Here is a 17,978-nt window from a genome sequence, read left to right on the forward strand (position 1 = left end):
CAAGGAAAAATATAAAATAATTCGTGCTTGTACTCAATGCTCATTTTTCATGAGTGTAAGTTTTGCATTTTTCTAATAAGCAAAAAAATTTTAGTTACAACCTGAGGCCTAGATTCCTTTAGTACCAAGTTCATTATATATAATAATAGTTGAACGAAGGGGCAGTATCTTATTTTACTAGAATGTAATTCAAACTGTATTAATAAGTAACGAGTAATACAATATACCATCGTATTTACTAACAACAATATCAGTACATGTTGCAATAATGTAAATGCAATATAGTGCCAATTACATGGACATTTGTTTGAAAACTACTTAAATATACGAATAATGGTAAGGCAAATAAAAAAGGCAACATTTTTACATTCATTACTAAAAAATTTTAGCTTTTTCATTTATATGAAAATATAAAAACGTAACAGCTGTTTCATTACACTGTACCTTTCTTCGTGATAGAGGGTTACATACTAAACGTATTCTCAAACTCCAAGTTCTTGTCTCTATTATTTTCTTTACCACCATTTTAAAAAAGGTTTTTTATTAAATAAAGACCACCACAATCGATTACTAAAATAAATGGTTGACATTGTTTGGTTTTTTTTAAGATATATGACTATAGCGGTGTTTAAAATCATTTGATGAATAAATTACTCTTACAGGGCTTTAAACTTCTTATAAAAAAAAATACAAACAAATAAACGTTTAGTCAATAAACTGGTGTAAATCATCTAGTGAACTGTTTTATAAGTAATTTTAGTCACTGGCTAATTTTTTTCATTACTAACATACCTTAGTGATCAAATAGATTGAAAAATTAAAAAGTTTGTTATAAAAAATTTAATAATAGTGAATAATAAATCAAAAATAAAAAGTAGCTTTATCCAGATACCTTTTTCCAGAAGATCTGCGGAAACTTTTTTGGCAGCATCCAGTCGTTCTTCAGATAGGCGGAAAGGGCGCTTAAAGGTTGGGCGTCCTGTGGTGCTGATTGAGTGCTTCACTGGTAGTCCTGGGGGCTGGACAGAAGTGCTGCTTGGCTTGAACAGGTCTGCGAATTCTTTGCACAGCTCAGCATACTTTTGTACGAAGGTGCTACTGTTTTCGTAGAAATGAGTGACTGTTGAAACCGATTACAGAGGCATCCTGTCAAGGACTCCCTACAAGGCGAGGCCGCTGAGGGGATCTGTAAGCCTTGCGGCTTCAAGATCGAGTAAGAGCCCGTAATTCATCAGAAAATCCGCACCAATAATACCGTGTAGCACGTTGGCAATGGTGAAGGTGCAATTGAAATCTCTTCGGAGACCTAGGTTGAGCGACAGCTTGTGTGTGCCGAAGGTCTGGATAGTCGACTGGTTGGCGGCGTATAGCATGATTGGCTGCTGTGGTAGCTTTTCTCGGACTGTTGACATTAGCAAGAGCAGTAGGACCGAGCCAGTGTCCACGAGAAAGCGTAGGTTAATGCGCTTGTCGCACATGTGTAGGCGGTTTTCAGTGGTGCGTATGCTCACCTCTGCCACCTGATCCAAAGGTGGCATTAAGCGTTTCCCTGTCCCAGTGCGATGGGTGCACGGTAGGAGCAGGGCTTCATGCAGCGTATGGCTGCTGCTCCATGCTTGTTGTGGTACCAGCACCGGGAAGGCGAGGTTGGCGTGGCTGCGGGTGACTGAGAACGGCCTCGGCTGTGGGAGCGGAAATTCCGTCCATGACAGTTGTTGTTGTTATTGTTGTTGTTGTTGTCGTTGTTGTTGTTGTTGTTGGTGTTGTTGTTGTTGTTGTTGTTTACCGTGGGCTGCTCGAGTTGCTGGCGTGTAAGCGCGGTGAAGTGCGCTTTTGCGAGCCTAAAGGCGGCGACTTCCTGAGTGAGGTCCGGATGTCCGGCTTGACCTGTAGGGAAACTAATGGAACGTGGTGCGTGACTCACAGGCATTACAGAGGTTCCGGTTTTCAGCAGTTTATCAGCGGCCTCTGCGAGCTTGGGCATGTCAGCGTGTTCAAGCACTCGAAGCAGCATGGCAGCGTTAGGCGGTAAAAGGTCTAGCCACCTGACCTTGAGGGCTTCGTCTGTAAAGTTGGCACTAGCGTGGCTTTTGAGGTTGCGCCATAGTTGAGATGGTTTCATGTCACCAAGCTGTAGACCTGAGAGCACCATTTGTAGCTGCTTCTCGCGCAAATCGGACGTCCTAGAGAGAATTGCTTCTTTGATTGTCGTGTATTTGTCAGTCTCAGGCAGGTCGCTGATGATGTCTGCAAGCTGATCAATGGCGTCGCTGTCAAGTAAGCTGACGATGAGGTTGTACTTCGCTGCATCGTTGACGACATTGTGCAAAAGTCTCACATATTTTTTCAAGTTTAACAGGCATGGATTCAAAATTTTCGGTAGGGCCAGAGTGCATGAGCTTAGCGTAAAATTTAACTCTCAAAATTTTTAATGGTACAACTTCGACGCAGTAAAAAGAGAACGACATTAACAGGAATCTTTTAGCCTTTGAAAATCATAGTATTTCATGGCTGCAAAGTGAAAAATAAAACGAGCTTTGAATGCCCAGGAAATCAAGATGCCCCTGAAGAAAACCACCAATGCGCAGTTTTTAAAAAATAAATTAAGTTGGGCCAGCCTATTTGCTTGCTTATTAAAAATAAACGTGTAATTAACATTATTGAGAGAAATAAGGAAAGAAATGCTATATTCTAAAAGCTTGAGGGAATTTTAATAAAGCTGATGTCAAGTGGAACTCTGCCACGAGTTAAATTGACGAAAATACCTGTAAAATAAGGTGGTCTTTCGAGCATATTTAATTTAATACATCCCTTTAAAGTCTCTTAAAATTTTTTGGGTACGTCTTTGCATGAACTTGTGGCAATAAGCGTAAAAATCTAAGCCTTCGGCACTTTTGAGATTAAGAATTAAAGTGTGTTCAAACAGATGTAACCACATCTTATAAGTGATAATTTTTTCGATGGCCATAGCTGCAACGATGAAGTTACCCCCACATTTGATACAGCCAGATTTGTAAAATACAACATCAGTAGAGTCTAACTACTTCCAGAAAAATTTTTTTACGAACTACCACAGAAAAAGTAGGTTTCCACACAAAAATACACTCTCAAGTATTATGAATAAGTCACCAGCATATAGGGAAAACATAAACACATCTTGTATTACAACGCTATACGTAGAATCAGCGTTAAATTGAAGCTGCCGCTGACGTTGCTTTTTGTTGTTGCTTTTATTCCTTATTATATCACCACAATGTTGTTTTTAACCATATTAAATCTTAAATTATAGTTGTACATGAATTCAGGAACGATCTTGAAGAAAATTCGTAGGATTTATACGCTTGTACTCGTATTATTTAAGTAGACAGTAAAAGATTCTAATACGCTTATCTAACAATGGATGCCAAGTGCGTAACTACATTATTTTGGTTCTGTCTGTTCATTGCTTTGCTGTTATGTATTTTTTCTACCCCAAATTAAATGTTTATTACTTGAAAATTAAGTGGTAGCTAGTGAATTATTTGATTCTTATTTTGTGATGCTATTTTTTTCAATGTTTCGAAAAATGTTTAAAGTGCAAATAAGCTTTTTTCAAAAAAATTACAGTATTTTTACAAAATAAAAAAAGAAAAGTAGATTTATTTAATTTAATATACACATAAGATGAGTGACAAAATTACTACCTTAGTTTAGCTTTAGAATATAACCTATAACTAATACTTAAATTCAACTCTCAGTTTTAGCAATTACTATTATAGAAGTATCAGCAATCTAAGAAAGAAAATTATGTACGATAGTATAAAAACAATATTTTTTTAATTTTAAGTAGAAGGTTGTGAAATCGTAGTAATGATTTTAAATATATATATATATATATATATATATATTCACACATACACACACATACATAAATATATATATATATATATATATATATATATATATATATATATATGCACTTCTTTAAGGGGGCTCCTACGACTACTGCTGAGGTCAAAGACTAACAAAAAATAAAGTTTTGTTTTTTAATAAACAAATGTGTCTGAAAATCATTATGATATTTTTAATAACGCATGAAGTGGGAAAAATAATATTTATGTGTGTAGTTTAACTTTGTACGAAAAATTAGTTATTGTTTTGACCAGTCTAGTGCATACGAGGGTACGCCACCCATAGAGGTATAAGAATAGAGGGGAAAAGCGCTATACTAACCCATTAGCGGCAGCGACAGCATAACTAAGTCAAACGGGGCATCTGTCCTTGTTGCCAAAGCCACGTTATTGGCTACTTCTTCGTTCTGGATCCTACAGTTGATTCAATCTCATGTATGACTCGACCAATAACACAACTGCCAGACAAAGACAGATGCCCCGTTACGTAGCGAATTCTGCTGTCGCATATCACGTCCCCTTTTCTCCTCTATTCTTATACCTCTATGACGCCACCAAACCAGACCACCTGTGTTGGTGTAGTATAGCGATGTAATATATAGGAATATGGTATATATATGTCGTGAACAAGTACGTCTGCTACCCACGTGACCTCCTGACCTCCCGGACATTATTTATTTATTTCCATCACAAATATCTCGCTAAAATGGTCCTTTATCCACAATTTTTAATACAGCATATTACAGAGGAAGACTTCATCTACAAAACGTATATATTCAGTCTGCTGGGACATTCAATTTAGGTTTATTATAAACGAAAACAAATTGTTTTTCACGTTGCCCCATAGGAACACGTGCTAATAGTTACAACTTTGAGCTCAGATTTCTCAAAATTTCGACCCATTCGAAATATAATTTAGACCACCATTAAATTCAGTAGACTTTTATTTACAAGAAATAATATATCTCTGTTTAAGGACTTTCGTGAAGGAGCCCCCTTGAAGCAAGTAACATCGATTATTTCACTTAATTTGATGAGTTGCAAAACATACAGTTTCCAACGATATTTTTTTTTTTTTTATTAATTTTACCGTGTAAAACTAAATATTATGCTAAAGTGCTTTAGAACTACAATGTTATTTAGAGAACATAATATGTTTGAAACTTCTTAATATTATAGTAAATTGCGTAAATGCATTTCTGTACACAGTCAAATTAAAAAAAATTATTATCTTACCTTACAAAAATTTATCTAATAAACGTTTTATTGTAAAAAAAATGTTTTTTTTCCAACTTCAATCAACATGAGTCACGTATCATGTGCATCAGATGTTTTAGTACTCATTTTTAGATTGTGGTTAATATGGAGTTTCGATTTTTGTTGTTTTTTTTTTTTCAGAAAAATGGTCTCGTAATTATCAAAACATCATTACTTTACAGTAAAATATTGAAACTTATACAAATCTACAAATCGCTGGCTTGTAATTTCTAATAGGAACCCAAAAAAGTGCGTTCGATCGATAAAATGATGTACCTACCAATGGGGCAGTGACTAATTCAAAGGGAAGATTATAGGGAAGATAAGTGTGAAACAAAAACACCTGCAGGACACGTACCTCGCACGTACCGATAATCGTTAATATATTATAAGCAGCGCTGTGCAGCAGGAGGTCGTAAAACTGAATTGTCATACTCATTGAACGCGTCAGTACTGACACATGATATTTAAGGGGTGCGAGTATTTTCTCGATTCAACAGCGTAGCTACTTTGTCGTATGCCAGAAAATACAGATGATCTATTGAAAGTAAAGGGAGTGGAAAGGGGGAGCTTAGGAAAAACCTCAAAAGCATTGGGCTGCTATAATTAAATGTCTTTAATCGCAGTTGCAAAGGGGGTGGGTTTATTGAGTGAGGGTCTTTTGCATCTACGTACAAAATAAAGCCTCATTTTGGTATTTATTACTGTTTTTGGGACCACCTGCTATTCGCACATTTTCTTAACTTTTGAGATTATGGCTTGAAAAACGTATGTAATATATACTTTGAAATAAACACACTGAGGAAAATAGTGTTGAAAAAAGTATTATAACTGTACTAAAAACCATCATATTTTTTAGAAGAGCTTATACATACCCACCTAATAATGCAAATTATTACGTTTAAAGTAATTTTTATTATATTTTAAGCAATTTTTATTATGTAGCAGCCCTCAAAAAAATTATTACGCGGCTTAATAAAAATTATCATGTCTAACATAGTAAAGAATGTGATAGTAAGATTTTTGTTATTTTCCATAGTAAATTTTTTTGTCATCGTTTTCAAATGTCCCACATTTAGAAGTAGAATATGCGATGTGGCATAATTAAATTTTTTATTCCACTGAATTGCTAGGAACGTTCATACTTACGATTATTAAGAGGAACAAAGAAATTTTCAGGAAGAAAGTAATCTAGTGTGATTATGTTGTGAATAAGATCTGCTTTTATTAATGTGTCAGTTTGTTTTTTTTTGGTGTATTTAATTTGATTAAATGTTAATTTCCACTTACTCATTTCAAGACACATTTTCTTTGACGATAAAAGTTTTATGTATAATAGCTCTCATATACAAAAATATGTATTGATTGACAGAAAAAGAGTAAAGCTTAAAAAATTGTTTAGAATGTTGATTCTGTGTAAGGAAACATTTTTAAACGTGACATTAACCCACTTATAATATGTTCACTTACAGTAAATATCAAAATCATACTGAAGTAAAACATAAAAACTACTCAAGCTAGAATTTCATTTTAAATTTTCTTAAATATGAGTTATGACACTTTTTTGTAAGAAAAAGATTTTTAGTTATAACTATAATGCTATAGCTTAACACCCAGATTCCTCTAATCCTTAGTATATTATATATAATAATAATTAAACAATGAGACAGCGTCTAATTTTACTACAAAGTTACTCATAGTGTAATAATTAGTTAATAAATAATTATATATTATATGATATCAAGTTACATTTATATTAGTACCTGCTGCATAAATATAAGGTCAAATTTATAAAGTGCATGAAAAATTTCGAAATTACCGTACTTTTAAGACTTCAGCATTTCTTAAATTTCACTTTTGTCGAAAAAGTATTACTTCAAGCATGAAAAGTGTACGGTTAAGGAAATAATGAAGACAACTTGACATTTATCACTCTAAAATTTTCACACTTTTATTTATGTTGAAACATAAGGAGTAACAGCTGTTTCAGTACACGGTTTCCGTCTGTCTGAACGTTTTACAAACTAAACATTTTTTTAAACGTTCGGTTGTGATATTTCTTATTCCCTAAAGTATTATTTAAAAATAGGTCTTCATTAAGTAAAGACCGCAACAATTAATAATTTAAAGAGCGTGAATACTAGCTTTTCAATCAAGTGCAAACAGACTATCTTGTTTTACAACATCTACATCAGAGTAGAACTAACAACTCACCGCATTGACAAAAGAACAAATTTGGACAGCTTTTTGACCAAACACACAACAATGCAGCTGTCGAAAAGGATGCTAAAACTAGATAGAAAGATCACGTGCCGAAAAAGATTTATTTAAAGTTTTTACTTAAAAGTGATACACTCAGAACTTTTTTTTTAAATAAATAAAATTTAATTTCATACCATGAATTAAAATACAGGACCAAAAGTAAATAAGTTAGTCAATAAAAAATAGAATATCAAGAAAAAAATCTAGAAATTTAGAATACAATAGATTTTTAATGTCAGAGACACTTAAAAGATAACAGCAATTATCATAATAACAACAGTGTATGTGAGAGCCGAGATAACCATACATACAGACGCGAATACTTTAATCAGTTTTTTTTTTTTATTATGGTGGAAAAAAATTTTGAAATTGAGTTTTTTTGGATTAATTTACAATGCTAAAGAGTTTATGACAACAAATTGTGTGGAAAAGGATGCTTTTACAAGAAAAGCTGATGATTAATACTATTATGAAAAAAATTTAGTTTTAATTCTATGAGTTTACGAACAAACCGAATAATACCCAATAGTTTATATCGAAGTCTAGCTTTAAGCATAAAAAAGAATTAAGGAGAAACATCATTATTATAACGAGAGCAAAAAAACCGACTATAGTAGCTAAATAAAGAAATGTACAGATATTTTTCACATTTTATCTAACAATCCAATTGACGAATTTCAGTAAGTCATAATTCAAGTATACAAAAATAGTCTTATTTTTAAAAGACTGCCATATTTTTCAGTCATACTCGTCAATTCGCAACGTTCTAAACTATATTAGTTTATCAAATCCCATGGACTTATATCATATTAGACCAATAGTGTTGCTTATTAACGCTCCTTCTTAAAAAAGTCCCAAATTAATTCATATTGTAAGCAACAGCACGAAATTTTTATGTACATACAGTATTTAAAGTTTATAAGCTTAAATTTAAAAAATTTCAAACATTCAAATCAGTGAGAATAGTAACATGATTTTTTTCCGAAGTTAAGAATTCGTTGTCTAGTTTTTTCAATCTACAAGAAACATAGAATTATTAAAGAGTTTTAAGTAAAAAAAAAACTGACGTATGTATGAGAAATGACACTACGAAGAATTTATTGTGCTACTTAAGCAAAACTATTTTGGATAAAATAATAGTATATCGTTTCAAAAAACGATTTAAAGATGTCTAACCTACTTAGCTTACTTTTAGCAGAAGATTTTACATAAACTTTCATAATAACATATTGGATCATCAATCAAGCCACAATCTATCATGCTGACACGAATATTTAGACAATTTTTAAAAATATTTTTTAAGGCTTACAAAGACAATTGCCAATATTGGTCAAAATTATCAACAGCCTCCATTATAATATTGAATTCACAGTCAATAAGGAAGAAAACAACAGTTAGAGGTTTCGAGATATTACTAATACTGGGGTACGAGTTTGCTTCAATTTTTGCATTTATCATAAACCAAAATACAAAGATATCACAGTTCACATTAGATAGAGGTCGAGCAAAAAGAAATATTTCTGTCATATATTTTGGAATGCCCTAAGATATTATTTAAAAAAGACTTAAGTTACACAACACAAAAGTAGTATTCAATGTATCAATAACATTTGAATTTTTGCTTTAAAAATATTAAAAGAAAAACTCAAAAGTTACAACATCTGGTGTAACTTGTTTCAATAGCGGTTTATGCAAAAAAACTATATTTTTGACAAATAGGTTAAAATTTTGATGTACGAATTATTGAGCATTATAACGCTTTCATAAAAAAAGTAATAATTACACAACACTGTCCATTTATTTCAATGCAATCACAATTTTAATCTTGAATAAAAAATTTAACGTTGAGCCACGACTAGCAAGCTAATAGACACCTTAGAAGCAGTTCAATTTATTGGCTAGCTTAGTAATACGTGTTGGCATCATATTGATGACATGTTACGCTGAATACGATGAGTTTGTAATACTCTTTGTCTGAGAAAGTACGGTGTTCTGGAACAGCTGTTACATGTTTAAGTCTCACATGAATGTAAAAGTGACAATTTTTGTATGATAATAAACTTTAAGTTGGTGTGTACTAGATTCTGCACTATTAATTAAAACATAAATCTTGATTAAGTAAATACCACAATAATCAACTACTAAGATGTATGTTTGACATTATTTTGTTTTTTCAAAAACAGTTGTGTAATAAGGCGTTATGAATAACTTAATAAATTAGATACGCTCATAAGACTTTAATTTAAAAAAAAATCATAAATCTATGCCGCTATAAATAAACAAGTGAATTGTTCGATAATTAATTTTAGTTAGTAACTTTTTTTTGCGTTATTAAATAATTTTATACATTAAAAAATAATAAAGTTTATTATAAAAAACTAAATTGTTGTGAGTATTAAGTCAAAAACAAAAAGTAGCTTTAAGAAAAATATAGATTGCTTCAAAATTTTGTCATAATTTTGATTCTTTGCAACTTGGCCTACGTGGACTCGCTCCTCCTCTGCTTAAAAATAAAGACGAAAGGAGGGGAAGTTAGGAAGGGGTTGACTGTTTTCATGGGCGTGACTTTTTTCCTATTCGATGGCCGAAAAATTTTGGTGGTGGGGAACATAACTCCGAAACCTTAGCCCTTAAATGTCCAGCGCTAGCACGACACTGTCTCACAGTGCGTCAGCTAGACAACACCTCAACCCAAAGTGACCACTTCAATAAGATATTATCTCTCTAGTTTGACATAGGAGCCCAGTGTTTAATCAGTGTTTATTAGTGAAAAGTGACCCGTAAAGTTTATAGTATCCAAACCTCCAGCTTTCAAAGAAAGTCAATTTCAGCTGTGCTGAGCTGAATAAAAGGAACTCTTGAAAGTCACTTCTTACGTCACAAGAGCCAACTTATTAAGTGAGTACTTGCTTAAGTCCTGTCTCTAACGAAAATAGATTCATTTTACTCTTGGCGAAATCATACTTGGTTTTTTATCATGGAGCGTACTTGTTTTATCAAAATAATTACAGAGTGGCAAATTTTTTAATTAAAAACTTTTATTAGCTTTATAATGCAAAGTAAGTAGATCATTTATTAAATTTTGTATTTTTATTTCATTTTTTTATCTTTCTTCTTTTTATTAATTTTTTTTAGTAAATTCAAATTAAACTTTGTCCTGTCTTTATTAAAGGAGTGAAGAATTTGTATAAAAACAGCGATGTCTTGATGTAACGTAACGTAATACTTGCAACCAAACTTTCCTGTAATAAGGATGACATTAAAAATGCACTCTTTTTAAATTAGTAATTTTTCAACTTTTAAACGTTTATTGCGACTTCAGCAGACCAAGTAGAGTTTTCACCTGGTTACGAGTTTCATTACAGCAATTACGAAACGTCTCTTATGCCTGGTGCTTGCCTTGACAATATTCTCTATCAATTATCAAAGACTCTATTTTTTTGCGATCCTTCTTACATAAAATTTTCTGAAAATATTATTGTCTTGCTATTTCGTTCATTTTATTATTTAGACACCTTAAATCTTTTTATTTATTTTTTAAAAAAAATCAAATTAAAAAATGCAAAAAAAAAAATAATTGTTCAAAACAGCTCTTAAAATTAGGAATAGAATTCATAAGCATTTGATTTCAAAATAATCTAAAAATTTAGCTTTATTATTAATGGTTGTTAAATTTCAGAGTTCAAAGTGCATATAAATTTTTACACTAATATTTTTTATTATTTACCATCAAGTTAAAACTTTTTTAATGCACTTTGTTTTATATCCGGTAAAAACTCACTATAACCCTTTTGTTTAATCAAAAAAACTTGTATCGAATACCACTACCTGTCTGAAAAAGTCTCTAAGATCGAAGCACGTTGGTACTCAACAACATATTTAATTCACAGTTAAAACTGTATTTTTTCATACTTTACCATGCAATATCGTGACAAATGTTTAAAAAAAGAAATAATAAAAAAGCGTCTTTTACAGGTATTATGACCACTCTGTTCAAGACTTAAAAACAAAATCAGTACTGTTGTACAAATTTTAAATCCTAGTTAAAAACATATTGAGATAAACATGTCATAGTCTTATTTTCAGAACTCCACGTAAAATACATTATTAAAATCATTTATTTAACTATGTGAATAATATATACACATACACATATATATATATATATATATTTTCTTTATTTTTTTAGCTTAGAATGATTAAGTTATACTGTCTCGTGTTTTTTTTTGCCATTGTTCCATTTATACTGTCTTGTTCAACTAAAAGTATAGAAAATCATGTGCCTTTAATGATTGACGTACAAAAGCTGTATAAAACTACTAGTATAGGGATTGTATATAAAGGAAACGAAGGTGAGAAGCGTTAAGTCACTAATTGGAAAGGTGAATATTAAAAATTAATAATTTTCTTTTGAAACTACAGATATACATTCAGTAGTGAAAATTGTGCGAGAACTTTCACGTGAATTCATTTACTCGGTGGCCGTTGCCATCCCAGACCTTCCGGCAAAGTACCCAAAAATAAAAAATTACTCCAAAACGCTTTTCGTCGCGTTTATTAATACTGACGAGGATTTCAAGAAGTTCTCAAATTTCTCGAAAGGTAATAATTTATCACCTCACGTGTGGCTGCTTATATTGCAGCCACCTACTACTGAAGAGATTCATAGTATCTGTTTACACCCGAAAAAAAATTATCTACACTTGAATCTTGCAAGCGAAGTACTTGTCAAATGTGGTAATAGTTACGAGATTAAAGAATGGTACGCCGTCAGTCCCGCGGCTGGGATACGAGTTGAGGAGTTTCTGGAGTGGAAGAAAGGGACTGGGCTAATTGCAAAAGAAAGTCTAAATTTATTAGAGAGACGGAAAAACTTTACAGGTGCTTCGATTACAATATACACGAAGGTAAAAAATATGTTTGATTTAAATTTTGTTAAAAAAAAAAAAGAAAAATAATAATAATAATAATAATAATAATAATAATAATAACAACAACTACACTTCAAAAGATAATTTATTTTATGGTATTATTCGTAGCCTTCCACTTTTCATGCTCGAATGATTGAAGACCTAAAATCAAAGACAGGAATATCTGTCACGTATAAAGATGTCTCTCATATTACTAAGGACGACGATGAAACATCAAGTGATTCTACTAAATCATTAAATGACAGTAGCATCCTTGAAGGCACATTTGTATCACAAAAAAAACTAGATAAAAGGGATATTACGATTGAACTATCAGATGAACAAGATTTGTTTGTTTATAAATTACCAGATACCATGGACATCCAATGGCATGCTTATCTTGAGGTAAAATAATTTGTATTTCTAATTGTTATAATTTTGTGCATTTACAACGCTGAAAAATACTTGATTTTAAAAAGGTTTTCAACAAGAACATCTGGTTTTACTTAATTATAGTCATAATTATTTCATCAATATTATGTTCTATAATTATAACAATGAGTAATGATAGAAGAAGTTTTATACATAAGCTATCCGATGGTTTCTTAGTTACATGGAGGATTTTTTGTCATCAGGAATTTGAAGGTAAACTGTTGAAAAGACTCTTCTCTAGAACTCTAATATTCAACTTTTTTGATGAATTGGTAATATATTACATAAGATTTTTATAATTATTAAAAACTATTTTATGTCATACGATTAGGTTATGGTAGGGTTATTCCAATCGGGTCTGCTGTAGTAAGTTAATACTTAACTAAAGAAACGTTTAATATGTAAAAAGATAAATGGCATATTCATGATTTATTAATGCGTACGCATAAACTATTTGACAAGCAACACAATTTATGTGGCCCAGTAAATTGAAAGGACATTCGTAAATATTTAAATTCCGGAATTGTTGTAAACTATGTTAAGTATCGTTTTACTAATGTTACAACAAAAATTTTATTACGAAACGTTATTGCTTTCCTTAAAATGGTAAGAAAGGGCTACGTTGGAATTTTAGGTTTGTATGTATTTTAAAATTTTTTTATCATAACGACTTTTAAAATATAAATATGGTGGTATAAGAATGGGTAAAGAATACGTGTTTTTTGAATTCTCTCATACATCTTGTTCAAATGATGCTTTTAAACTAGAAAATAGAATTCTTCTACGAAAATCTAGTTTAAAAATAAACTGTTACAACAATAAGTGTCTACCAGCTAGATGTCCAAAAAGCTAAGAGGAAATTTGCTTACTCTAAACAGGCAAAATAAATTATTTTGCTTAAAAACTGCTTATGTAAGCCATAATGGAATAACTCTACTTATTTAGCTATTTCAGCGAACCCTATTTCCAAAACCTTAAAATCGAAATAGTTTTAAACACTGAATAATTATTAAGAATTGTAAATCGACTCCGCCTTTAATTCTAAAAAATTTTCAGATGTACGATTGAGTCCTATTTCATTAAAGGTTGCCAAGATATCGCTCTATCTGACATCATTTATCGTTATTTCGATGTATGCAGGCTGTTTCACCAGCTTTGCGACGGTGTCAATACCCACAATCCCATTCAATAATGCGACTGGTCTTCTCAAAGATGGAACTTATGAATTAATTGCTCTAAAAGGAGTTAACCTTTCAAAATATTTATTGGTAATTGTATTAACTTTAATTAATTATAAATTTTTTTAAAAATATTTAACAACTTGTTGTATAAATGTTTATTAGGAATTGAAAGATGATGTACATAAAAACTTAAGCTTGTTTGTAAGGAAAGATGGTAATTTACCAACAAATGAGACAGGTGCTTTAAGTCAGGTAAATACTTTACATATTCAAGTGTCTCATTATTATTAAAAAAAAAAACAAATGAAAAAATTATAAAGGAAATTGAAACAACAAACCAGGGGGTATTAATGGGCCATGGGACCCACGGTAAGAACGAAGTTCTTTAAACATGAGATGGGTATGGACACAATTTCTCAGGTAACAAGGGGGTCACCAGACCCACAAGAAGAGCGAAGCTCTGTAAACGTTAGTACTGCATTCATGTTGTTTACTAAAATAAGAACTTGAAAAACGAATGAAAAAAAAACAAAACGATAAGTAGTATAGTACTCAAGATGGTTGAACTTCGTGAGTACTGTATTTATGCTCGACGTTCTCACGAAGTTCAGCCATCGTGAGTACTAAACTACTTGCTGTTTTTTTTTTTTTATTCGTTTTTCAAGTTTTTGTTCTAATAAACAACATAAATGCAGTACTCACGTTTACAGAGCTTCATTCTTCCTGTGGGTCTGGCGACTCCCTTGTTACCTGAGAAATTGTGTCTATACCCATCTCATGTTTAAAGAACTTCGTTCTTACCGTGGGTCCCATGACCCATTAATACCCCCTGGTTTGTTGTTTTGATTTCCTTTATAATTTTTTCATTTGTTTTTTTTTCTTTTAATTTTTTGTTTTATTTTTTTCTTTATCTCTTGTTGTGCTCTTTTTTTTCATTTCTTGTTTTATTTTTTTTCATATTTCATTTTATTACATTTTTTTGATTTTTTTGTATTTCATTTATTTAATTTCTTTTTTTATTTTCATATTTTAACTTTTTTTTTCATCCCCTTCTTTATTTCATTTTTTTCCATTCAATTGTATTTATTCATGTCTTTTGTTATTTTAGTTTATGTTATATTTATATTTCATTTTATCAATTTAAAAAAAAGTTTTTTTTTCACTTATTTTTTTTATGATTTTATAGCCCATTTATACAACTTTTGCTTTAATTTTTATAATATTACTTAAAGACATTGTGCCATTATTAAATTATCAAATTAAGAATAAGTGCCCATAAAAACCATTAAAGTGATATGAAACTCAAAATATATTTATATAATGATTTTACATAATTTATTAATAATTGATTTAATGAATTACTTTATTTATGTAATTATGTGATAATGTAACATAATTTGTTTGTCGAATTCGAAATAAGCGCCTTTAAAAACCATTGAAACGTTCTTCAATTGATACGTTCTTCAACTCTATTCTACATGTTTATTTTTTTTTTTCTTTTTTTTTTTTTTTTAGAATTGTAAAAGACAAAAATTCAAAGTGAAGAAAAAACTATTGTGGGAAAATAGAATTCAAACTTGTTCAAAAATTAATTGCTTGGCAGTGTGAGGGGGAATGGTGGGTAAAAGTGTGCAGAAAAGTACGAGATGGTTGGCAGATATACAAATAGTGGGGAGAGGGGAAGTGTATAGAGAACAGGTGACGAGATGGACGGGGTAAGGGGGGAAAGTTAAGAGGAATAGACCCTAGGTAAACCACTTTCGTTTCAAAAAAAAAAAAATCTGTCAGTTTTAGAATTCCAGTCCCCCGAGTAACGTGACATGAATAACTTTGTTCTAAAAATCTCGCAGTGCAATACCCCTGATGCTTAGAATAATATTGTTATATTTTGCCGTACAAAACGGTTTTTTACATTTAAGAAAAATTTTATACAAATTTCCTAATTCTGTAATTCTTCACTTAAGTTATTATTATAACAGTTATAACATTAATAATAATAATAATAATAATAATAATAATAATAATAATAATAATATCAATAACTGGCAGCCCCTTGTGTCGGCTTTGAGGCTAGTTGTAGTGCTCTTTTCCAACGTCTCCTGGTATAACGTCAAAGATGTTGGTGTCTAAAGCACCTATTTTATTTGCAGATTCAGTTGTTTTGGTGATCCTAGATGGGGAAATTGGTTAGTGATACTCGTTCAGTGGAGGATGTCCCATTGGCTCGAGTTTTTTTTTTCTTCATAGCTGTTATAGGTTTGCCCAACGCAGACCTTGGAGAGGATTAGTGATTCCTGGTTGAATGCTTAGAGTCAAGAGGATAGTATAGGATTGTCGGTCACCGGGTTTTCCAGCCTTTCGAAGAACAACTCCGCAGGTGACGTTGTGCGTCTGCTAGTGAATGGCTGACTTGGTTTAATAGTGCCTGTCTTTAGTTAATATAGTCTTTCAGTCGAAGAATCACTTCCGGAAATGGTAATAAAAATGTATTTGTTGGCAAGGTAGTTTACACTTAGGTGGATTCTAAAAAAAAACCGATGAAATTGATGGTTAAGTAGGGAAAGTAAATACTTATAATGGGCCTAAAAAGCGCCAGTGGTGAAACTTTCAGGCTATTCTTTATTATTATTTCTAATGATGAAGGTCTGGCTACGGTTTGCTTGATTCTTACCCTAGGAGTCTCGATGTACAGAGACTGTGACGGAGGGAGGTAGGGAGGACCAAAGAATATCTCGACTCGTGTCATTCCCCGGATAACCAACCGCTCATCGTTAGATGGGAAGATGTGGGTAAGCGCGTTGGGGACGCGACGTACAAGCAGGTAGCCGTTGTGGATGCCCGTGCCCCTTAGAGCTGTTTTCCCTTGCTTATATTTGTAGCCACAATTTTTCTAACTGCACCAGGTGGGATGGTGGGACTGCCACACAACTCTGAAAAGTTGGTACAGATTGTGCTCTGGCTAGATATGTCTCCTGGTATTGTGGCAGAGACGGCATCGGTTGGAATTAATTTTTTTTTTTAATTGCACTTGACGAGATTCAGGGAGAATGGATACCTAGGTCCCTTCCCCTCTAAAGAAGAGTGTCATCTGTAACCGGGATACCTAGCTGCAAGACTATCATCAGCATGCTTTGTACAGCTCGTTGAACTGCCAAAGTACAACTGCATCACCTTCGAGACGCTCCAGCGTATTATTACCACACTTATTTAATTATGTTAAAGGTAGCTTTGATTTTATGTCAACGCCACCTATCGGATTTTACTGAACTAAAGTGAAAAGTTGGCGTATTTTTGAGAAACTTTGAGCTCATTTATTGCCATTGTTATTAAATTTTTAAGGATAAAAACCATACTAAAACCATCTAGGAAGTATCATGAATCAGTGTCCAAAATTTTAGCAAAATCGGTTCAGTAGTTTTCGCGGTTAGCGATTACAACGGTTTTAACGACTTTGCTTTATATATTAGTAAGATATTAGTAAGATAACATGTATGCGTATTATTCTATACACTTGAAAAAACGTAGCTAAAATACTTTTGAATCAACAAATCTTAAAAGATCTCTTAGTTTGGGGACACAAAAGTGAGAAAACCCTACTGCTAGCCAACATGACCGAACTAGCTTTTTTAAAGAAAAACTATAGCCCATTTTTTTTGCACATAGATTTTAATTTTAAATAAAAAAGTATTTGAAATGTTACGAAAATACTTCTTATGGATATCAGACATACCTATCTCTACCATATCCCCACCTGTTACGAGTATTTAAGTTTTTAAATATATCTGATAAACCTGTTTAAAACTGATGATTTATTCTATAACATGTTTGTTGATGGTATTTGTGTTAGAAAAATGTCTATTATGTTTAGAGTATAAATTATTAAAAAATTCGTTTTTAATTCCAGGTATGCAATGAGAGAGTTGTTTTCTACATGATTGGATCTATTAAGAAACCAACTTCTTACAATTCCCTATGTAGAATCTTAGTTTTTCCACTTGGTACCATACGAAAATTTGCTATTAGTTTAAAAAAAGGAGATCCACTTC

At 31.9% G+C, this 17,978-nt stretch overlaps 1 protein-coding gene across 1 annotated transcript; it reads right to left on the reverse strand.

The window, feature by feature from the left end:
* Nucleotides 1-1,160: 1,160 nt before the first annotated feature.
* LOC149375458 (uncharacterized) lies at nucleotides 1,161-2,793 on the reverse strand. The gene is made up of 3 exons (XM_089589133.1): nucleotides 2,766-2,793; nucleotides 1,787-2,304; nucleotides 1,161-1,682 (listed from the first exon to the last, which is right to left on the reverse strand). Exons 1-3 carry the CDS (start codon nucleotides 2,791-2,793, stop codon nucleotides 1,161-1,163), a joined length of 1,068 nt encoding a protein of 355 aa, XP_089445259.1.
* Nucleotides 2,794-17,978: the final 15,185 nt, after the last annotated feature.

The sequence above is a fragment of the Copidosoma floridanum genome, unplaced genomic scaffold (assembly GCF_036245765.1).
Source record: "Copidosoma floridanum isolate Cflo_tuat_1 unplaced genomic scaffold, Cflo_Japanese_pri ptg000007l, whole genome shotgun sequence".
Lineage (NCBI taxonomy): Eukaryota > Metazoa > Arthropoda > Insecta > Hymenoptera > Encyrtidae > Copidosoma > Copidosoma floridanum.